The sequence below is a fragment of the Chamaea fasciata genome, unplaced genomic scaffold (assembly GCF_029207755.1).
Source record: "Chamaea fasciata isolate MVZ Bird 193981 ecotype frontalis unplaced genomic scaffold, bChaFas1.0.hap1 SCAF_7, whole genome shotgun sequence".
Lineage (NCBI taxonomy): Eukaryota > Metazoa > Chordata > Aves > Passeriformes > Sylviidae > Chamaea > Chamaea fasciata.
The window spans coordinates 5,380,241-5,404,549 of NW_027094092.1; the positions used below are offsets into that span (position 1 = coordinate 5,380,241).

General features: G+C 37.4%; 2 protein-coding genes across 3 annotated transcripts in view; one reads left to right on the forward strand and one right to left on the reverse strand.

Annotated features, from left to right (window-relative positions):
• The window catches only part of METTL15 (methyltransferase 15, mitochondrial 12S rRNA N4-cytidine), a 90,090-nt gene extending 89,159 nt beyond the window's left edge, over positions 1-931 (reverse strand). The window contains exon 1 of one of the 2 annotated variants that reach the window (XM_066187278.1): positions 914-931. The gene's annotated coding sequence lies outside the window, so the exon portion shown is untranslated. Of the gene's footprint in view, positions 1-535; positions 570-913 lie in introns of those variants that run through there. The other variant, XM_066187277.1, reaches the window with a different exon arrangement.
• A 90-nt stretch (positions 932-1,021) lies between these two features.
• The window catches only part of KIF18A (kinesin family member 18A), a 30,883-nt gene continuing 7,595 nt past the window's right edge, over positions 1,022-24,309 (forward strand). Inside the window, exons 1-13 of the mRNA XM_066187279.1 lie at positions 1,022-1,035; positions 1,983-2,369; positions 3,042-3,199; positions 3,791-3,895; positions 4,862-4,972; positions 8,289-8,486; positions 9,754-9,927; positions 10,820-10,894; positions 11,145-11,254; positions 14,541-14,703; positions 15,247-15,411; positions 15,844-15,965; positions 16,148-16,380. Coding sequence (XP_066043376.1) covers positions 2,042-2,369; positions 3,042-3,199; positions 3,791-3,895; positions 4,862-4,972; positions 8,289-8,486; positions 9,754-9,927; positions 10,820-10,894; positions 11,145-11,254; positions 14,541-14,703; positions 15,247-15,411; positions 15,844-15,965; positions 16,148-16,380 — 1,942 coding nt within the window. The 5' untranslated portion in view covers positions 1,022-1,035; positions 1,983-2,041. The remainder of the gene's footprint in view (positions 1,036-1,982; positions 2,370-3,041; positions 3,200-3,790; positions 3,896-4,861; positions 4,973-8,288; positions 8,487-9,753; positions 9,928-10,819; positions 10,895-11,144; positions 11,255-14,540; positions 14,704-15,246; positions 15,412-15,843; positions 15,966-16,147; positions 16,381-24,309) is intronic.

Genomic DNA, 24,309 nt, shown 5'->3' on the forward strand with positions numbered 1-24,309 from the left:
ATGTCACTCTGTGAACAGACACACAGATGTGAGGTTTTGCAACAAACCATGGTGTGTCTACAGAAAACATATATTTTACCATGGTATGCTGCGTTGGTTTTGTCTGGGGTGGAATTAATTTTCTTCACATATGGGGCTGTGGTTTGGATTTCTGCTGAACACAGCAGGGAGGAGACACAGTTGGGGCAGGTGACCCAAACGCACTGAAGGGATACTCCAGACCAAATGACATCATGCTCCATATAGAAAGTGGCGGGGGCAGAGGATGCTTGAAGTGATGGCATTTGTCTTCCCAAGTGACCATTACTTGGGAAGGGGCCCTGCTCTCCTTGGGGATGGCTGAACTCCTGCCTGCCCATCCATGGGAAGTGGTTTATTTATTCCTTGTTTCGCACAGCTTTTGAATTACCTATTAAATTCTCTTTATCTCAGGCCCCGAGTTTTATACCTTTTCCCCCTTCCCCTTCTCCCCCCAGCCCCGCTGGCTGGGGCTAAAACCACTAACAATGTGTGCCAACATCCTCCTCACACTGACCCACACTGCTGCCAGCCTAAGGCACGAGGGACAGACTTTGCTCACAGCCACCCGCCTTGCACAAAACTGGAGACCTTTCGCTTAAGAAACGAGCAGAAAGTGCGTTTTATAATAGCGCGCGTCTAAAGGGGCACTCGGGCACAATCGCCTCAAGATCGGGATTTGTGCTGAAGCGGAAGGTAGAGGCGGGGAGGACAAAATCCCACTCCACTTTATCGGAAGCGACCGGAGAAGCGTCAGCAGCCCGGCCCGCAGCAGGCCCCGCGGCGGGGTGCGGGAGGAAGAGGCTGGAAGCTGTCCCCGCGGAGCCGGAGCCCGCCCACCCCTCAGCCGCGGCCCGCGCCATGCCCCGGCCTCCCGCGGGCCCCGCGCACTCACCGCCGGCGCCGGCGCTCCGCTGACGTCACGGAGGACAGCCAATGGGGAGGCGCGGAGGGCGGGCTGCGGCCGTTTGAATCCGGCGGGCGGCGCATGGCGGTTGGTGCGGCCGCGGCCCGCGGGTGAGTCCGGGCGGCGGTGCTGGTGCTGGTGCTGGTGCTGGTGCTGGTGCTGGTGCTGGTGCTGGTGCTGGTGCTGGTGCTGGTGCTGGTGCTGGTGCTGGTGCTGGTGCTGGTGCTGGTGCTGGTGCTGGTGCTGGTGCTGGTGCTGGTGCTGGTGCTGGTGCTGGTGCTGGTGCTGGTGCTGGTGCTGGTGCTGGTGCTGGTGCTGGTGCTGGTGCTGGTGCTGGTGCTGGTGCCTCTGTGGCGGGGTCGGCGGGGAATTAATTCTCCGGCCCTACGGCCGAGCCTGGAGGTGGGCCCCGCGGAAGGGCTGGCTGCGGTGGGGTAAGGAGGGGGCCCAGAGAGCCGGGCGGGTCTGGCAGAGGGCTCGGCTGAGAGAGGGCTGGCCCTGGAGCGGCGAAAGCGTCGCTGATAGCCTTTGCCGCGTAGGATACTGTCCGCTTTTAGCATGAAAAACGGGCTGTTTAAAGGAAATTCCGTTTTGGTGTCGCTCGCTGCATCCCGTGCAAAGGCACGTTAACGTAAATCCCGCTTTAACTCTCTTTAAATCTACGCGGAACGGGACTGCATCAGTAATCCAGGGAGAGTAGCATGGGCAGCTCCTCTTTCTGCTGAAGGACAAAAAAGCTCGTCGCTTTAGTCTACGGTAATGTGGTCTCTCGTCTGGAAGCTTGGTCTGTTATGAAGGAAAGCCTGTAGGTCATTTAGTAATTTAAATTCTGAAATAAACTTAAGAACTTGCTGAGGAAGTGCTCGTTAGGTTTCTGAAAGCCGTGCTGATTTAAGTCATCTTTTGAGGCCAAGTTACAGCGTTTCCCAAAGTCTCGCTCCCAGTGGGGCAGGCTATTGACAAGTGGATCCAGTATAGGTGCCTGATCAAACGTGCGACCTGTTTGTAAGAGTGAAAGGCGTTATATTGCAAATAACACCTGTCTTGTCAATTGCAGAGGCGATTCAGCTGTTCCGTCTGAAAGAGCGTCGGAAGTGAAGCTGGGGAGCAGAAGGGATGACTCCTGCTAAGGAAGAAGATGTCTGCAGTCATGTGAAAGTGGTAGTCCGTGTCCGTCCGGAGACCGAAAAGGAAAAACACGATGGCTTTAACAGGGTTGTCCGTGTTATTGACCAGCATGTGTTGGTCTTTGACCCCAAGGAGGAAGAAGTTAGCTTCTTTAACAGGAAGAGGGTGACCCATAGGGATATTAACAAAAGACAAAGGAAAGATCTTAAGTTTATGTTTGATGCCATTTTTGATGACACTTCATCCCAGTTGGAAGTTTTTGAGCATACTACCAAAAATCTAATTGACGGCTTCCTAAATGGATATAATTGTACCGGTAAGTTTGCTCTTTTTCTTCTTTAATTAAAAACTTCCATGAATTTCTCAAAGTCTCTACCATTCTATTCAATGACAGCAGAGGCATTAAAAAAGCCTGAGATAGAAATAAACCATTCTGGTTTAATTCACAGATATGAAAGGCTGACTTTTTAGCATGTGGAGGTTAGGATAGCTCTACTCTATTTTAAAAACAAGTTTGTGTTAAGGTTATAGTAGACTCGGGGATTTTATCTGAAGTGTATGTGCGAATGGAAGTCCTCTCGAGTTATTCAAACAGAAGCCAGTTGTGTCACTGAGTGTGTGGTAACCTGCTTTATGAATTCTTTGAGATCTAGGTGTTTTTTAACTGGGTACTGGAATGTGGTGAGGAAATGAAATCCCTATCAGCAATAAGTTGATGGCTTAGGGTTATGAGAGTAACCTAGTATTTTCATGTAACGTATCAGGGAATGAATTTTGAACTGAAAATTCAAAAATGTTATTTTGAAATGTCTCTCTTTAGTCCTAGATGTGAAAGGTAAAGCTTAAGTAAAAAACTTGATCCATTTATGAAACAGTTGGGCAGAATGACAGCAATCTGTGAATGTTCACTTGATTTTCGTGTTCCTGATTAGCTTATAAATAAATTACGTTTTTTTTGCTTTGCTGTTTTTTTGGGGGGAAAATTCAGTGCTTGCATATGGTGCAACAGGAGCTGGAAAGACTCATACAATGTTAGGTTCTCCTGAAGATCCTGGAGTCATGTATTTAACTATGATGACACTTTATAAACGTATGGATCAAATAAAAGAAGATAAAACATGTGATGTTGCTGTCTCTTATTTGGAGGTGAGTTCCTGCATTTGGTACGTTGTTTTTAATAAGTCATAATTTATAAATAAAGACAAGCCGGTTTTGTTTTCCTCTGGTCCTTTCTGGGGCTTGACAAAAGGCGTTCTTCTAGGAGTGGAACTGTATTGTGCTGTGCGCACTTGGTATTCCTAGGCACGTTAATGTTTTACGGAAGGCTGTCCAAAAACAACAGCTACTTCTGATATATTTACTGAATGTTCATGATTTGTGTCTTGCTGATCAATTCTGTGCCTCTGAACGTCTGTTGTAGGGATTGTGATGTACCATGGAGGAAAATGAATGCCTTGGATTCATGCTTGTTGCAAAACTGGGTTTTGTAAAAAAAGATAATTTTTTTTTCAGTAAGGAACAAAGATTATTTACTAGAAGGAATTACTTCTAAAATCTAAAAAGAAATCATGTGATTTGAATATTTTAAGCTCAGTGTAGGAAAAATGTAACATAAATTATAGCATGAATTCACTACTTTGTCTTAAAGGAGTATTAAAAAAAGACTGGTTTCTGGTTTTTTAACTCTGTCAACTGTGGGAGGATATTTTAATTAATTCTTTTCAATTCCCTTCAAAGGTTTACAATGAACAGATACGTGATCTGCTGGTCAAGTCTGGACCTCTGGCTGTTCGTGAAGATGGCCAGCAAGGGGTGGTAGTTCAAGGTCTGACATTGCATCAGGTATGTAAATATCTATAGAAACCTAAAATGCGCTTGAGATATTTGAGAAACATTCCCTTTGTTCTGACAGTTACATGGAATCTGGTCATTTCCTAGTGGACTTCTTTCTGGCCATAAGCACCAGTAACTTGCAAATCTGATTAATTAGTTAAAAGCACCTTGTGGAAAAAAACCTCCTAGTCTTACAGAGTGCAAATATGGAAGCATTAAGTCCTTGTTAAAAGGATACCATTGGCTTGATGCTTATCCAGCAGATTTTGGAAGATTTCTTTTTTGGCTAAAGTATCTTGGCATTGCCTTCATTACCATCTTGGAGTGCTCTACACCGCTGTGCAGTCTAAAGGTTGTTTTTGTTTGTAAATAACCACGCTTGAAAAGTTCCATATTAAATTATTTTTCCAGGCCAGCACAGTGATTCTTTGGTAAGGTCAGTGATAGAACTTGGTTTTCCAATCTGAAAATCAATTCCTGTGGACCTATTTTCTTGCAGCTTTCTTGTGTATATTACATGCTGTGACAGGAAACAATATTCTAAGTTTGGCTAGCTTTGTGAACATGCTTCTTCCCAAACTTTGAGTCCTGTGAGGAAAAACTTTTCTTGTACTAAGGCATTAAAAGCAATATACTGGTTTAAGTCCAACATTCTTAAAAGAGGCTGATTCTAACCATGGAGAATCTTTCAGATTTGTTTAAATTATTTACTAAAAATATTTTCTGATTGAAGTTGCTGCACTTAAGTGCTTGCTCTTCACACCTTACTGCTTTTTAACTGAGAATATTTGTTTGAAGTGCCTGAATTTCAAAACAAGGAAATTTCTCTTGCTTATAGGTAGCTAAAATTTGGAGTTCGTTTATTTTTTTTTTTGAAGGTGAATTTTAATGTAAATGCATCTTAGAATCAGTGTGTTCCTATAGTTGATGGAAAAGAAAAGAAACGTGTATTTGTCTTGTGTTCTACTCTTAAAGCCTAAATCAGCAGAGGAAATACTTCAGATGTTGGATTATGGAAATAAAAATAGAACACAGCATCCCACAGATGTGAATGCCTCCTCTTCCCGGTCCCATGCTGTCTTTCAGGTAGGATGATATAGCCAATAAACCGTGGTCATTTATGTGAGTTGCAGTTTTTGTTTAAAGTTGGGTACAATGGAAGCTGTTACTTTTAAACTGTGTTGAACCTTAGTTTGGGGAAGAGGGGATTGAAGTTTTTTAGTCTACTCTTCTTGTTGACTCCTTATTCCTTGGAAGTATGTAATGGTTCTTAGTGTTTGAAAAAATGAATTCAAGGAAAAGATCTCTAATTCCAGTTGTTTGAACTTATTATGTATAAAATATGTACTTATACCTTCTTAACTTATATTCCTTAGAAGAAATAACTTATGTAAAATGGTAATTTAAAGCCTTAATATTATTCCATATTTTAATCTTCTAAACTGAAAGTTATTGATGGATTTTTTATTTTTAATGCTTTCTGTTTTCATGATGTTGCTTGGCATTTCTCTGGGAAAAAATAATTTAGAGAATGCAGCTATGTCTGACTATAAACTAAGAATCTCAAGTAGTACTTTCTTACTTTATTGGTTCATGTTAATTTTTACAATAAAGTGATTTCCTAATATTCTGGTATGGATCAAGTTTTAGAAAATTGAAATGATGATTCTTAGTTTTCAGAAATGAGTTTTGAATGAGTTGTACAAATATGCTAAAACTTAAGACTTCTCCAAAGATTTTTGGTGTTGGCTACACTGCTTTATTCTTCTGGCTTCTCTTTTTAAATACAACCTGTGATATTTAAAAAGTAATCCTGTTATCAACAATGTCTTTTCTCTTTTTTTTGTTTGCTGTTACGTACTGCAAAGGAGTATCTTGAATTAATTATTTGTTCCACCCTGGGTTGAAAAATATTAAAATACATTTGATTCTGGTCTTTGCATTAGAGTACTTAACTGTTGGGAAGGTCTTAACAGTATCTGCAGACTTAGACAATGCTAAATAACTACAGCAAAGTTAAAAAATGCCAGCTTCTAGATATGGAACAGAACAAAAGTCATTGCCACTCTAAAAGCCTCTGTTTTCCTATATACCTTAAACTTATGTTTGAAATTGCCCTTCCTGTTTTTAATTTCCCCTGAGGCCTGCCCTTGTTGTGCATTGTACATGATTGCACAAAGACTGCTTTTGAAGTTGTTTGGGTTGAGAGCTGCATCATCGTGTGTGTGTGCTGCCTTTAGAAAGGCTCAAAGTACAGTGCTACAGACAGATCAGAGCAAACTGCTGATTCCTGTTTGTTTACTTGCTGTGCTGGGATGTCTTATCTCCCTCACCTTTACTTAGGAAAAAACTCTGGATTTTATTATCTGGCAGGCTTTTTCTCAGTACATTTCTAAAAGTGCCAAGCAATTAAATAAAACACTTCAGTTTCTCATATATTTCCACAAATCTGTGACATTCTGCATAACAGAATTTTGTCTTTATTTCCAGAGATGTAAGTGATGAGAAATCCCCAGTGCTGTCGTGATTGCTCTTTATTTTTAATGTTTCTGTTATTTTAAGAGTTGCTTTTTTGTAGAGATATGTTATTTTTGGCTTTTCTTCTTAACTTTATGGGAGCAGGATATTTTCTGAAACTGACTCAGAAATTGGTAAGTCTTGGCCCAGGACATTCTGAGCTGATTTTAGAGATGTAAGTTTTGCCTTACTGTACCATATGTCTTAGGTTTGAAATATCTATCTGGGTTAGGCAATTACTGCATCCGAAAGGAAAATCTGAATTGCCTCACTGTTCTATTGAGAGTGTTCTGCTTTGGGGCATTTCCTGTATCTTTTGAATTTTTACAAAAGCTTGAGTCATACAACATAGTTTGGCTGTCATTCTACCTTTCCCTGCTTCATTAATGATAGTTGCTGTGTTGTTCTGGTAGTGTGTTCCCAGCCTGAGGTTCTTTTTGTCTATTTTTCTGGAAACAGTACAACTAAACTTAGTTGTACTGTTTGATATAGAAACATATCTATTTGAAATAGATTTACATTCCATGGCAAGTCATAAGGCTTTTTATTTATTCACAACACTTGTCAATCTGTTTGCTGTTACAAGGGATTGTGAAGACTTTCATTTCTCATGCACTAAGCTTAAAGCCACAGAAGTAGTGAGATACTGTCTTTACTAGTCAGTCACCTTATATTCATGGCATCTCTTTCCTAATTCACTGTCCAGAAGGGCATTCATGGGTGTGTTGGCAACCATTAGCCGTATTAACAAATGGCAAGGCACTCAACATAAAAGAGGGGGAAATATATACTGAAGAAGTATAAAGCCATCTAAGGATAACTTTGGTTCTTCTTACTGACCACATATTCATGCTTTGTCTACTTCCTTATAAACCTGAAGAAATAATGCCCTCACCAGCAGAAGGAAGCAGAAGCATTTAGTTCTTTGTCCATCTTTGTACTGTGAAGATTTCAGGAAAGTGGGATGAAGGGGAGCAGGTGGCTTCAGGAGGCATCACATTTGAAAAGATCCTGGAGTGTATTTTCACAGCTGTAAATGAGTATTGTTTCCTATTAATGGAAGAATACAATTAAATCTAAATCACTGAAAGGTCAGGCTTTTTGTGGTTTGTCCCTATGCATCTCTTTATGGTGTAGTCCTAAATGTGCATTTGAAAAAGGAACACCTCTTTCAACTTAAAGTTCAGGAGTGTGATATGCATTTTTAGTGCAGAGAAATCAAGAGCTGTGAAATTCACTTTCCTTGTAAAAAAACTCACTTATCTTTGCTGCTTTGTGAGCCTGGGCCAGTTGGTTGCTTAATCCTCTGCAGCAGGACAGGAGAGAGAATCCAAAGCAAGAGAAGGAGGTATCTTGTGGTTCACTTGAGTGAAGGGAAAGCGGCAGAGGGGGCAATTACTTGCCCAGCCACTCCTCATGCAATGACTACTCAGAGCAGCTTTCAGTCAGCTGGGGTCAGCTGTTTGCTTGCAACCTCTTGCCCACTGCCTTGACACCATACAGCTGCTGCTCAGCAAAAGCTAATCACCAGTGTGTGTTATCAGCATTGTTTGGGTCACAAGTCTAGGAAACAACATGTGGGCTGCTGCACAGAAAATTAACTCCACCTCAGTCAAACTCACTGTAACTATACTCTGCTTCTTCCCTTACTAGTACATGAAACAAGGGACTTGAAAAGGTGTCAGAAATGGATTCACTGTTTTCCATTGGACCAAACTGCCTGTTGACACTAGATATGTACTAAAAGATTTAACTTGGATTACAGGAAGGATTTGAATACCAATCTCTTAAAACGGTTATTACACTGTGAAATTATTTTAATGCTTAGACTGGTTAGTGCTTACTTTCTAATAATTTTCTTCCTTTTCTTTTTTTTAAATTGTAGATTTACCTACGGCAGCAAGATAAAACAGCTAGTATTAATCAAAATATTCGTGTTGCCAAAATGTCTCTCATTGACCTGGCAGGATCTGAACGTGCCAATGCAACAAGTGCCAAGGGGGCTCGTTTTGTAGAAGGAACAAATATTAACAGGTCCCTGCTTGCTCTTGGAAATGTCATTAATGCATTGGCAGATACAAAGGTATGTGTTTCTTTCCTGTGCAATCTTTACCTCCTGGTGTTCTGAAAAAAAATTTAAAAAGTGCTAAGCTGATTGAACAATATGGTTTATGTTGTTGATGCTGCTCACATCATGATTCCCACCATCATACCTGTGATAGCTGAAAGATGGTCCCAATGAGAGAGAATTCTCAAAAATTATGTGTACCTGCCTAAGGATAGTGTCAAAGATGGATGGTACCTGCTTTTCTTACCTAACTTCTTTGAAATCAAGCATATATGGAAAATCTTGCATGGGTACATGCAAGAATAACCTTACAGTTAACCTTTAATCTTAGGGGAAGCAACTTTTATAGGATACAACAGCATCTCTTTCAAGTAATAAGTCAACAAATTCTTTTGGGATCTCACATACATCCATACACACACACGTCCCTGCTCAAAGCAGTGAGTCAGTCTCCTGATCTGGCTCACCAACTCAAGGCAAGGAATAGGTACAAATTGTGTAGGACAATGACAAAACCTCCTGAACTTTTTGCATAAGTAAAGTCCATTGTCTACCATAACACTCTTCATCCTTCTGCCCAACTAGAAAATTCCTCCTTCAAATATGCCAGGAGAAAATCAGATTTAATTTCTCTTCCTGATGCTGCATGCCCTCATCACCATCTTGTTGGAGGGGAATGTGGAGTTCAGAATCTGTACCACGGACATATGAAAGAATCACATTGATTTATTTGATGTGGCATTGGATTCCTCGTGACCAAACTTAGTTGAAATTAAAGGAAATTTTCATTGAAGGAATATTCTGTAGCTTCACAAAGCAGAGTATGTGTTGCCTGCAAAGTTGTGAAATCTCCACCCTTGGAGATAATCAAAACCCTAGTGGGCATAGTCCTTGCCATCTTACCTAGCTGACCCTGCTTTGAGCAGAGGGTTTGAACTAGAGGGATTCTAGAGGTCCTTCCCAATCTGGATGATTCTGGAAACTGGAAGTAGTCTTACGTAGTTTTCTCTTTCTATTAATTGCCCCACCGCAAAAATAGGAGTCGTTTATCCAGACATCAGAAAGTAACTTAGCTAATACATGTGTTGTAAAGGTGTTGAACAGTTCCAGGAGAGTTAAACTGTTTAAGATATATAGGTACTTCAAAGAAAAATTACTTATGCCAACGAGAAATTTCATGGCTGTTTGTCACGTTTTGTGTTACTGTTGAAATTCTAAGTAAACTTTCATTTAAAGTACAGTTAACTAGACCATAAACATATGTATATATCACTCTTTTTAGAGCAAGAAACACATTCCTTATCGAAACAGCAAGCTTACTCGTTTATTGAAAGATTCTCTTGGAGGAAACTGCCGAACAGTAATGATAGCTGCTATTAGCCCATCTTCTTTGTTTTATGATGATACCTATAATACTCTTAAGTACGCAAACCGAGCAAAGGATATCAAATCTTCTGTGAGTATATTGGTGTTTGTTGGTCTCTTGTTGAAGTACAATAATGTAGTATTAAAGGAAAAAGAATTGCTTCTGGAATATTATATTTTCCTTCACTTCTGTATCAAAATTTTGTTCCATCTTCTTTCTTTATGGTCAGCTCTTCCTTATCTGACTGATAGGTGTAGTAGGTACATGGTAGATCCTGGATCTGGCCTAAAAGCGACATAGCTTCATTAATGAGATGATGCTGGCAGTTTGAGGCCATTTGTTTTCTGAGCATGAAATTTAGAAATAATCCTCAGCTGGTGGAATTCACATCCTTTTTTAGTATCTTGATATTACTTTCTCAGAGAACTGTAAAGTATATTAAAAAAAAAAATCTGACCAGTTGTACAGGAACTAGTCCAGGTTTCTACAGGTAGAATTCAGCTGAAGTCAAGAAGCTCAGTGAGGTTTGTCTTGATAAATGAAAAGCTGGAATGTCCTGTTTCTGGTCTCTATTGTTTAATTTTGTTTTTCATAATTGTTTTTGTTGCAACTCCTAATTCTTTTTTATGTAATACAGGGTTCACTGTAGTTTCCATTTGTTGCATACTTAGAGGTAGCTTTTATAATAAAATGCACAAGATACACATTTAAATAGTAAAACTAATCTGAATAAAGGCAAAATGTGCTTGCCTATGTAAATGTAATTATTCTTGGTTTGTTGGGGGAAATGTCCTGGCCATGGGTGTGCAACAATTATAGCAAAAGCAGACAGTCATATTCTCGTTTTGCAAGTCAGAATTTTATTAATCTCTTTCCTCATAATATAGCGTATGTGTAACTATGTAGTACATATACACAGTATATTTATTGTGCATGAAAACATGAAGGAGCTGCCTTTAAATTCTAACTTGTTTCCTTACAGTTGAAGAGCAACGTTGTTAGTTTGGACAGTCACATAAGCCAGTATGCTAAAATTTGCAATGAACAAAAGAAAGAGGTATGTAAAAAATCTGTTAGTAAGAGATTTAAAGGTTAACTGCTAACTCACAATATAAAAAAATAGTTTATGGGATTGAATCCATAAGGTAAAATGGTTCTAATGTACTTTGAAGTAAGAAAATTTTGTTTTCTAAGAGGAATAGCACCTGCTGCCATTTGTGAAGCTGTTCAATATCAGCACAAAATTATAATTTTTGGAAAAAAAGCCAAAAGCATATTTCACCTAAAAGGTGCTTCTTTTGGTTTAGATCCTAATGTTGAAGGAGAAGCTGAGAGAATACGAAGAAAAGCAAGCAAGCATTCCTGAAAATCATAATACTGCAGAACTTTCAAACAACCAGCGAGTGGAAATAGAAAGGTAAATGAATCACATCATGAGATTGCTTCCAAGCTGAAGTTTGTCAAACTTGTAAAAGCATTTGTAAAACAAACCTTCTCTTTTCAATATTGCTTTCCTCAGTTTAACATTGCTTTACTTAGGTCTAGGTATGGCTTTGCCTGACATGTTGTTTCTTTTTAGAACAACTTGGTGGTGGTTTTAAAATGAAAGGGGGGGGACGTAGGAAATGACATGTGACAGGAAAGAGCATATGAATGCTGGCTTCCAGCAAAGCTTCTTAACAGGCTGTGTTTGTGGGCAGGCAGAATGTAGTTTGCATAAATGACAGCAGCTCCTGCGACTGTTGGCAGGCACTAATTCAAGTGGTATCTTTCCTGCAAGGTTTGACAGAGACAAAACCTGGAAGTTTTTCTACAAAGAGTTCACTTTGTTTGTAGATTCCTTATTTTCTATCGCTTTAATATTTCTTGGCCTCTTTTTCTTCTTGGTGGCGTTCCTGTCTGTCTTTTCTCATGTGACAGTCTCATGAGAGAACACAAAATGTAACAAGCCAAAATGTGAAGTTTCAATTTGTTGCTGAAGCCATAGTATTCCTTGAAGAGGGTAGGTTTTGGAGTGAAAGACTTTCTGGATGTGTCTCTGCATATCTCATCTCGTATTTCTGACAATTACTCACCTAAGTTGATTTAGCTAACCTTTTTGGTTTTTTGGCCCTTTGAATGTGCAATTTTTTAACCTGCAAAACTTTCTGAGGTATAGTAAAAAGCCATTTAAAGCAAGGTGTTCTCAAACTGTGCTTTATTTTAGTGGCATTCCAGACATTTCAATAAGACTTTCATTCAGGTTATTTAAATTTAATTTTCAAATGAAGTGTGGGCTTTTAAGTCATGTTGATAGTTCTGACAGTTTTCCTGCATATTTTTGCACTGTATGTCTTTAAGATTGATTTAATTTCCTGTGATTTGCCCTTTATTTCATTCCTTGTGTGTGGGAAGAGTCAGTCAAGGGCAAGGTCTCTAAAATATCTTTTCAAAAGTCTGGACACATTCTATGCCAAGATTAGCTGGTCAGAGAATGTTTGTTTGCATTTCATTGTTATGGAGAATCCAAAGGGCCGCATGCAAAGCTAACCAAGTCCCTCTGGATGTCAGAAAGGATGGGGATGTCTCATACTATTCCTTCTCAAGAATATCCTCCCAGGTTCATCATGCTGGTGTGGTATATGGGTAACGAGTTGACTTCTCCCATTCATTTACAGGTTTTGAAAATACCATGCTGCCTTCTCCCTTTTATTTTTGTCAGGGAAGAGAGCCTTATCCATGGTCTTGGATTTTGGTCCAACTACTTGTGATTTTTGTGTCACTGTTGTCTGAAAGAGATTCACTGAGTGCACCACTTGCTTCTTCAAACCTAAAAGTCATTTCTCCTTCTGCCAAAGCTTGGAGATGTGTTGTCCTCCAACTCTTCAAGTCTTGAGCGTGTTGAGGGTAGACAGTGAACATTGGCTCAAGAACTACAACCAGCACATCCTTGAGCTCTTGGACACTAGGTAGTATAGGGGGTTCATAGCTTGGATGTGCCTACCAGGTAACATGGTAATTTTTCAAGTGAAGACCAGAGGGTAAAGCTAACTCCATAAGAACAGAAATGTGCTTATTAAAAGACTGAATCCACAAAGGGTTTTGTACTTCATGCTGTATTTGGAACACTGGTGAAAATAAGTACACAAAAGGTTGGTTTCCCAGTAATGTCTCCTCATAAGGAGGGTACTTAGAATCAGAATCTCCACCCTTGTCTGAATTTTACTGTTATGGAAACTGAGAGGATTCACTTTGATTCTTTATTGCTGTGTTTCCCAGGCAGCTGGGAGGACCCATGTTCCTGTGGATGCTATGGAGAACAAAAATTCTCCAAGCAGTGTGCAATTGATAGTATAGTTATAGAGATAGGAACAGTGTAGGGTAAGAACTCTGATACTCTGCAGCTGACTGTTTCATTATTATAGAGTCTTTTATGTTAGAAAAGACCTCAAAGATCATAGGCTCCAACTATTAACCTATTATTGTTCTTTAAAGAAATAATGCTTATAAATTCTGTGAGTGTTTTAGTACACATTTTTACCTAGATACGATAGCATCCTCTAGACACTCAGTGAAAACCTCTTGTATTTCTAAATCTGTGGAGAAGAATTATTTTCTTAATTCCATTTCTTTTTAAAAAGCGAGTAATAAAACACTCAGAATAGAATAAAAGACTCAATTATTCAAACTTTAGACTCTGAAATAGAATTGCTACTTCTAAAACACTGGCAAGAAATCAATTATGTGACAAGAATGTCTCTTCAGCTTGTTCTGGGGTTGAACCTGGGGGGCTTTTTACCATTTTTAATTTTACGGGGTTTTTAACACTAAAAACTTTATAACCTCAAATGTTGCATGTCTTTAGAACACTTGCATTTTAAACTGTGCTTTTATTTTTATGTAAAGTTCTAACAACATAGGATGTAAGGAAACACTTTGTATATGAGGTTGGTTATTATTGAGATATACAGTATCTTTTTGGCCATTCTGTACTGAAGCATTTTCAGTCTTCAGGAGTGAAGTGAAAAAATACCACCAGTTACACTGCAGTATGGCAATGCTTCCATGTCTTCTTATTCTTGATATTCTGACTTGTGTTGCAGACTAGGGGTAACCAGATAACTGGTTACTCAGTTACTCCTTGAGTGCTATCTACCACTAGTTTGGTTTTCCCCCCTAGCCCAGTATGTGTTAAAACATGATAAATATTCTGATTTTTCTTCATAAGTGATGAAAACCATACAGCTGCTTTGGGGAAAGTGAGCATCTGAAGACCTTTGTGCTTTTCCTTTTTTGGTTGTTTTTTTTTTTTTTGGAGGATAGCTAGCAGGTTTTTGAACACCTTGTGTGTCTATGGCAACAGTAGTCTGATCTGCTTAATAAATTGATGTAAGAAGTGGAGAACATAGGTATTTAGTATCTGTCTTTTGGAGTTAGAGAAAGGCATCTGAAGCTTCTTCACATAAATCGTTTAAATCCCAGTGTTGTCGTCATAATTATGACAAGATTTTTTTTTGTGACTCCTTCAAAATTTCACGTCCCATTTTTAGTTCAAATACATAAAATTCTTACCGATGTACTGACATTTTATTTAGTGCCTATCTATAATAGGTTTTACTAATTTCCTTTTAATTTATTTATTTTATTAATTTGGAATTGAAAATTCCCCTACCAAAGGAGATGGTCATAAAAAGTCTTAAATAAATATTATCCTTTGGTTTTAGATACAAAGAAATACTTAAAAATGTTTTTGCAAACCGTGAGGAAATCAGAAAAGAATACCTCAAGGTGGAAAAGAAACTGAAAGAAAATACACTAAAGAAATATTACCAGAATCAATGTCATGAACAAATTCAACTGATGTGCTCTGAAGAAAGAGTAGAAAAGGTGAGTTTTCTGTAATGTAGAGCAAGATAGTATAATCTCTTCATTTGGGTGTAATTGTGTAAATTTTGCTTAACTAATTATGTAATGAATTAATGCATAAATATTTAATAAATTGGGACACACAGACTATCACTCCTCTGACTGTTGATGTAGTGACCTAATTTTTGAGGTAAACAGCAGAATATAGTTGTCTTCTAAATAGAAAAGAATACCCTTTGCATTGTTAGGACATTGCCTTACTTATATCCAACTTGCTGTTGCTGGTATTGTCCCTTTTAGTTGTCATATTTCAGAAACAGTACAAACATCAGAACAGTTTGATGTTTGAAGATAGACGATTTTCCTTTTACTCAATGCTTTATCATTTAGCAGGCTTTTTTGTAGGATATATTGCATAGAGAAAACAGAAGTATTGCTTCTTATTCATTCTTGAGTTACTATGAATTATTTGGTTATGTTATATTAAAGTAATGAAAAAATCTTTATATATCAAGTTTCCACCTTAAATGCTGATTATTCGTGGGGGTATTTTTCTTTTTTTAGGCCACTTGCAAGCGGGATCTAAGGCTTTCAGCACTTAATAGCCACTGTGTACGCATGCAGAAGAAAAAAGAAGAGCAGACCAATCTTTTTGAGGAAAATACCAAATGGCTGCACCGTGTTGAAAATGAAATGCGCCTTCTGGGTCAAGATGGGTGTATTCCAAAAGTAAAATTCCGTTCACTTTGTCATGGTTGGGGATGGGGAGGAGAATTGGAAAAAGGGTAAAACCTCTGAGTTGAGAACAGCTTAGTAATTGAAATAAAGTAAAATATATGGAGAGAGTATACAGAAAGAGGCAAACAAGTTTGGGCGTGCATAGATAAGCATCCATGTGTGCCTGTTGGATTGTTAATGCTAATTGCAGCGCACACACTTTTGGTCAAAGGAATCTACAAAGTTATATTTATGCATGTAAATGAAAATCAAATAATTCATACTTTTCTACTATAAAACATTATTATAATAATATATCTCCACTCCATCTTTACTTTTTGATATAGGCTGATCTAATATTATTTTTAATTTAAGTTTTAGTTTCTTCCTACCAATTTGATGTACAGCTGTTTGATTTTAATTTTTATTCCTAATTTCCCAAAGGAACTTTGTCAAGATCTGCAGTATTGCCATTTAAACCTAGAAGTTCAGGCCCTTAAAGCTCAGATTGAACACATGTTGTCTCTGGTGTCCCTTCAAGATCGGTATAATAAGCAAACAGAAAAGTAAGTACGGTTTCGTGGCAGGTGGGTTAAGACTACGTTCTGACACTTGTGACTTGAGAAGACTTATTTAGAGAGTTTAGTTTTAATTGAAACAGAAGCAAGATTTTTCTCAAGCCTTTTGTTTTCTGGGTTAAAATTGTGTTTTCTTAAGCAAACTTGTCTTGCTTCTTGCTGTTTTACAGAGTGCTAAATGCTGCACTTCCTGTTCTTCGCAAGCAGTACCTGATTTTGAAAGAAGCTGGGTTGGCAAATGGCTTAAGTGAGACTGAATATGCAGAGGTTGAGCAGCTGATTCAAAGACAAAAATCGGTAGCTTGGGCTGACCAGACTGAAGAAAAGAATCAAAACCATGAAGTAGAAATGTCGGCTATCTTTTCATTCCCACAGCTTGTGAGCAGACCAAACACCCCATGCGGTAAGTATATCATTAATTTCTTCTCTGATGGAAATACTTTTAAATATCTCTAGGCACAGTCAGACATCCATAAACACAGATGTGCACTTCTGCAGATACTGAAGCCAGATGTAAAATTGAGTCTCAGACCTGCTTTCTTTAAATTTTACACCATTCTTAATCGGATATAGGAAAGAAATTTACTTTTTCAATGGCTAGACAAACACTGCAACAGATGAATGCATCCTCCTCTTCTTCTAACATACCCCATGTATCAATGTTCATAGATCCTGTGAGTGCTATTAAAAATTGCTTTTGAATCTTTCATGTGACATTGATGGGAAAGGAATCATAGTGTTGGTTATAACTCTGTTAAAGTGACTTGAAATGTTAAGTAGGTATCGTTTTTGTGTAGCTTCTAATAAAAGCCTTGAGGGTGGTGAGATTTACTACTAATTACAGGCTCACTTGGAATCAATTTACTACAATATTTTGGAAGTTTTTTTCCAAGAATCAACGGGGTCACTGTATCTACCATAGAACTAACTGACTGTTTTGCTGTATCCTGATGGCCCCATTTTTTCCCCATAACTCTATATGGCTTGCTTTTCTTCTTTAGCTTTAGAAATGAGTTGCTCTGGAGCATAGTCTGGGTAAAAAGGGATGAAGAATCCTCACAGACAGTGCAGTTCTGATGGATTACATGCAAAATTTCATCCTGACAGTGCAACTGCTGTGGGGCCCATGCTTGTGTTTTGTGCTGTGGATAGGGAGGACTCAACACCCTGAGGATTTCTCATTACTGCTAATAATCTGTAACTGACCAACATCCATAGGTAACAAGGGAAAAAGAGATAAATACCACTTGGAAAAGTTTTTCAGCTTCTCAAAAGCTGGTAGTTCCAAAAAAGAGCATTGACCCCTGGCAAACTGTGAAATGATTTCCCTCCTTTTGATAGCTTTCTTCTTCTCTACAGCTTGAGAATTATTTTATCAAAACTGTATTGCCCCTCTTCTCATAGAGTGTATGTGATTTTTGGCATATGTTTGTGTTGCTGTTGATGATACCAAATAGTTGATACATAGAGTTTCACTGTCTGCAATGTAAAGTTCGGACTGTGTAGGTAGTGGGCTGGAGTGTTTTTGTTTGGTTTGTTTATTTGGTTGGTTTGGGACTTTTTTCATGAGTGCCTTGGTTTGATTCTATTTTGAGTTGTTTTTTCTTTTTAGCGTGTTTCCTTTTGTTTCTACAGAGAGAAGGAAAAGAAAGCTAGCAGATTTTCATGCTTACACTTCTAATTCTGCCCACGTTAGTCAGGGATTCATTCAGCAAGGTCGAAAGCTGGTATTTATTTTAAATCATAAGCATATGTTTTTAGATACTGGGGGGTTTTGTGTGGAGGCACTTTTTTTTATCTGACGGAATAGGTAGGGACAGCAATCCGGAAGCTCTGTAATATCCTTTGTAACATAGTATTGATTGTAATGATTCTGTCTCGTCATATGTAGGTTATCATTGTGAATTACAGTTTCTGATGCCTAGTAAGCTTTGTTAGAGTTCTTGATTAATCTACTTAGTTTCTACCTTTCTTGATGTTTTGCGTTGTAAGAGGCCAGATTGGTTCTTAGTGAAATGAATGCTAAAATGACTATTATTTAAATTCCACATGAGCTACTAAAACATGAACATTTAATTTTATTAAAATCATTTGACATTATTTAAGGGGTTTTCTTGAAACCCTTACTTGGAGGTTTTCCAATTATTCTCTTATCCTAAATGTTGTTGAACTTTATGTACCGGTAAGCAAATGGGTGCTCTTTTCAGTTTTCAGCTAAGACAGACTCTTTCCAGTTGTAAATTATGTCTTTGCCTGAACATTACCACAAAAATCATTTGTGGTATTTTCATGGTTTTTATTTGTGTTTAGGTCTTTGGAAGAGGAAATAGGAGGAATTGCTGTCACTTCTTTCTTGCTCTCATTAGATACAGGATAAAACATGGTAGAAACAACTGTTCTCCAAATTTTGCAACTTTTAGGGAAAAGTCACCTAAAATACTAATGGTGTTGACACAATCACTTCAATACAAGTGATTCTTGTACACTTCAATACAAGTGGGGAGGTAGGGAGGAAAAAAGTAATCCACCTACTAGTTGCTTGAATTTTTTCTTCTGTTCAGCACACAAACACAACTAAATAGCTCCTCTTCAATTGCTTGTTTGAATTCACATTTAAAATAATTGGACTATTAAATGGTACTGTGTTATGGAAATCCATTTCTCTTGTGCAGAATGTATGCAACACACTAATAAGTAACAATCATAAATCAAAAAAATACACATTAGCATGGGAAAATATGAAGTAGTTCAAGGGCAGCATCCCAACCAGAAATAGGAAGGATGTAGTAATTTCTCTTTTTTCTTTTAAAGATGAAATAAATTATTCAAGAATCCAATTCCTGCTTCCTGAAGTTATCTTGGAAGTATGCTTGCTAAGTGTTAGCAACAGCTAACCTAAGAACTTGGTGAAAAAATTGAAAAAGAGAGTTGTAAACAAACTGCCTTGCACCTTTGATGCGTTGATATTTTACTATCTAGAATTTGTTCAAGGTTTTGGGAAGAAAGTAGTGTTTTTCTCCAAGGTGGAAAAAACAAAAGAACCAAAAAACCACAGTGGTCATTATTCCTTATGTAAAACCTCATATTTCACATTTAACATACATGCATGGATTGCTTCTTGTCATCAGGAAAGAGCAGTGCGTTTCAGTTCTTGTGATTTGGTTCTTATTTTTATTTTGAGTAGTGTAGTTTTTTTAATGTCCCATTTAATATAAATGTATGTTGCCTGGTTTGGGAAATTTCTTCTCTAAATTATTTAGGGGTGAAGGTAAAAAAGTTAACTGATGGCCATGCAATGATTCCTTTGCATGTCTGTCCAGAGCATTTAGATAGAGAATGTAGTAAATGTAGAGAATGCTAGTAAAGAATCTCAGGTATTGCTTAGAACCTATGTTATCACGTTCCAAAGACAATTTTTGAGGTAAAATCCCTCTGCAAAGAAAAGATAGCACGCCTGTATAAAACACAAAGCATTATGAGAAAAACATTAATTTCTCTTCAGTGTAGGCATACAAAATAAATAATTGTATTTCTTTTGTTGAACTTAGAAATGTCTAGGGATGTGTGCAGTATCCATCTCTTATTCATATTTGGAAGTTTCCATCATTGAACTACAGGTCTCTCTTTAGTTACTATGTATTTAAATTGGTAGTGATGCAGAAAACCATCTGTATTTAAAAACAGTGCTGAATTCTGCATGTTGCAGAACACGAGGCAGTAATCATTCCAGAAACTTTTTTAATGACGCAAATTTTTGCCTGCTGTTCTTTGAACATGACAATGTTCAAATGCAAATTAATTGTTATTGGGTGCTTCCACATAGAAATTAAAGTGTTTAAAGTCACATAAATAACTTTTCTGATTACAAGCACTGTCTCCAAAAGGTCAAAGTAGCTACATAATTTCTGCTAATACTATGAAAGCGGGACCTTAATGTCTTGTGTGTTTCTTTGGAATTAACTACAGTTGGTAACTGCTCCTGAAGAAGAAAGTCAATTGATGTGAAAAATGCTATCCTTCTCTTTACATTTTTTAGATTCTAAGGTGAAAGGGTAGCGGGATTTATTCTAGGTTTTATTAAAAGTCTTCTACAGAATTAAGTTCTTGGAATATAATTCTAAATGTTCTTTCTTTATTATATGAACTGATTTTGATATTAACTTGTTATAAGATCCTTCTTCCTATCAAGAGTTTCAAAATAGTGAAGAATTTCAGCTGATTAGCGATAATGCCTAAGTATTTATTTCGAATGAAGATATCTTCCTAGGAAAGGGTCTCTTATAAATTAAATGGCATAAAGTCATAGGATGGGAGGAAAAGATGAAGATGTTTTCTGGCCGTTCATTCAATGTCTGTTTCTGTGGTCAATTTATCAGGGTAGTCAATTCTTGTGAATCAACTCTTGATTTCTAGTGAAAGCTAATTAAAGTTCATATGCTTTGCCAAAGCACATGTAGCACTTCACTACAGGAGCTGACCTCCTTCTGTTTTGTTTTTCCTTTAGCCTTTGGAATCTTTAAACCCCTTTTGTAAAATTCTGACCTTAATTATAAGTTAAATTTGTTGTTTTTTACAGAAAGTTCTGGCTTTCCAATATCTTCTCCTTTTTTTTGACACATACATTTAAAAATTAGATTAAGCTTGTGTATGCCTAATGTAACTATATAAATGTGCAATGTCATGAACAATTTAACTGTTCATCTCAAAGAAAGCTCAAGCTGTGGAAACAAGTTCATTTCAGAATGTATTTGGGTGCCCATTCTTAAGTGTTCATTAATGCGGAGCCATACAGCATTCAGAATTCAGACTGATGGGTGGAGAGCTCTGACTGGTACTTGCAAGTATTTCTTTGAATGGGAAAGTTCTTGGCACTGTTTCAAGCATCCCATTTCCAGAAGCCTTACTGTATGTTACCACTGAGACAATGGAATTGATTTATAGGAGGAAAAAAAAAAACAGGTATCCGTTGCCTCCCCTTGGCACAAACATTCTGACCTGAGAAGTCATTTTTTTATTTTGCATGGCAGGAAAAATTAGGGTGTAGTTGTACATAGCAGAAAATTTGATTAAAAGTAGGAAAAACATATGTCTTGAATAGGAAAGATTTGTCTTACTAAGCAGCTCTTTCATATTGCCTTATGTGACTTCTAAGTATTTCTTCCCATGCTGTGTAAAACAGTATACCTGATCACTGAGACTTGCAAGAATGCAGCCTGGATTTGAGCCTTTTTCAGTTCACAGCTGTTGTTTGTGAACCTGTTGTGAAACTTGCCATCGCAGTGATGATGCCTTTGGGTCACAGGAATATTAAATAATTGAAATGCATTGACTAGACTTCATTTGCAATTTGGAATTCCATGAGTCAGTTGTTAAAAGAATGAAAATGTATGATTAGAATTGTAATTTGATCAATCAGTGGTAGCCCAGAAATGTTTATTGAAATGAATACATTAATACTTAATTTCACTTTAGCAGAACAACCTGGTAGACTTAATTTAGCACAGTTTCCAGAAATAATCCCCTTATGCATGTATTAGCATGAGTTCCAGAAGAAGACAAGTCTTGACCATTATTTTGCCCCTAATGTCAATTAGAACTAACTCAATTCATCAGAGTTGTTTTGCCATGAGCTCTGCTCACTTTTCCTGTGACTCATGTTTCACACATGGTGCATTCTGCTTCTCATATTAATGCACAGGGCTGTAAATATCTGATATTGCTCTCTTTCTTGTCAGATAAATCGGTACTTCTGAGTAGTCTTTTGGGACAAATGATACTAAGGACCAAAACCACCTCATATCACGGGATGGGAGTGGTTGATCAGTGGATGATGGCTTTTATGTTTAATTTCTGAGTGAATCTCTTAAACAGTGTGCTAAAGAATTTGGACAATTATCGTTTATAGACATCAGCCTGAAATTAAGGATCAGCAAATACGCAATCACTTCTCTAAGATATATTTGGAATAATGGTTTGTTTTTTTTTAAAGAGATGCATTGTAGCTGAAAGTACTAGTAAAGGAAATAAAACTTGCAAATTTTTCTTTTAAGCTACTTCATCAAGTTAACTGCAGCTTTTCTGTGAAGTATCTCAGTGATTCATTTTTGTATACGAAATAAAAAATTTACTGAATTATGATGACGATATTTTAACAGTTGGGGCATGTTGTTTATCTTTCAGTAGGAAAATAATGACAATACTTAATGATTATCATTAGACATCCATTCAGGAGCTACTTGGGTTTGTTCTTTAAGGAAATAAAAATAGGTTCTCCACTATATCATCTTCAGTACCATGTAGTTAGAAATCTGTGGAAGTAGTAGAGTTTCCGTAGCAATTTCTGTTGTCTGAGTCCCTTTTACATAAACTTCTCAATAGTAGCTATTAAAAGCACTTGCAAAAAAGTTAGCCACTAGCTTCAATATCTTGCGGCCTTAATAAGATGGAGATAGAAACACTGGCAATTCTTTATTTTGTGGGTCCAAATATTTTTCTAGCTGTATTTTTATTTACCTGAGATCATAACTGTTTGGAGCTATATACACGGTAGAACAACAGCTAAAGTGGAGTTAGGATTCGGGAGTTGTTTTTGTCACATCATATTTGGTTTGTTATTTAGTGAAACCAAGTTAAATACAGTATTGCTGGTGATGTTTGTTTACCCGTTTCCTGTGTTAGGAGCAACCTAGTATTTTCACAAAAAGCTATGGGAAGGGACACTTCTTAAGTATTTTACATTATTTCCATCACTTTAATGAAAAGAAAAGCTTATTGTGTCCTAACTTAGTTTTACAATGACTTTTAATCCAGAAATAGATTTTTAAAACAGGTCTTTGTTTTTCCTAACAGATTGTATTTGCCTTATATAGAATTCCTGCAACTATCGTTATTAGTTTACTTGTATTACAGTACAAAGTGCTCTCCATTATGATGGAATCCATCAAATTATTTATGTTGGCAGTACTTTTGTGTTCTTTACGTATTTAGTTAATGATTTAAATGCTAGTATTTACAGGTAATTTTAAAACGTTTCCAATATTTAGGCCTGTAGAAGCTTCTAAACCTTGGCACTCCCACCAAAATGTTTCTCCATCAGACTTCCTTCTAGTAACTTTAGGACATTAGCAAAACCTCAGTGTCTTACAGTAAGCAAACTTTCTGAAACTGAAACCTCCCTGTCCTAATGTAACAATGGACTAATAGAATTCTAACCATTATTTTTCCTGAAACAGACATTCAGATGCATATAAGTAGGAGTAAAAAAATAAATGAATATTTTAGATGTGTCCTGAGGCATTTAATGGATAGTTATTTCAGACACTAGATTATATAAACCTTATTCTTGAATTTAAGAATATAAGATACCAAAAGTCTTTTTAAAGAAGATTTGGATTCAATTTTTGGTGGGGATGACTAGAATTTTTTTGAAGATTTCTTGGTCTATTACACTTAGGTATATATTGTACTTATTAAAACAAAATTAAAGAGCAAGTACATAATGAAGCATAGCATTGTTGATAGTTCAGGGAGTAGATGTTTTAAATTGTTCATAAATAAGTTTCTTGTTTGTTACTAAATCAAACCAAGTCTTGGAGAAATACGTCTTTATCGCAGTGGGCCTATTTTATTTTAGGGAAAGATTATTTGGGGAACACTCAGGCCCTGTTTTACTACTGTTTCCATTCTCCTACTCATGGCGAATATCCTGAATTAGCTTAGTGTTTACATTACAATCAAGGCACTGCATCTCAGCGACCTGCTGCATTTCACCTGGTGAAAGCTGCCTGTGGATTAGATGCAGTATAAAATAATGTTTTGTATTTTAGCAAAGAAAAGTTCCTTTACGTACATAAAGTGAGCTGTACATAGGTGCACACATAGAAAAATTTGCAATTCAGTTATTTCATGTCAAATGGTCAGCTCAGGCTCAAGTTTTCCATGTGTTTCTTCCTTCAAAGCTGGAAGCAATGTTATAGAATTGTAATTATTCATGTAGTTGCCCACACTGCTTTTCCCATAAGCAGTTTAAACATTGTTCATTCTGACACTGAGCCCCTGAGCAAGGAATAAATGTTTGCTTTGTTTTTTCAGTGGTTTCATTATTGAATTTTGTTGTGCCAATATAGAATGGACTTGTGGCCTGTCTGACCATCTAATTTACTTGCTACTTGTACACACTTTGATACTACCTGTTCTATCCTCCTGGAGCAGGTCTAGGTCTCATCATGGTCATTAAATCCTTGGCTGTCCCTTACAGCTCTGTTTTGGATCTTCTAATTTGGCATCATCTCATGTAGCTGGGTATCCAACCATGTGGCATGTCTAGTACCTG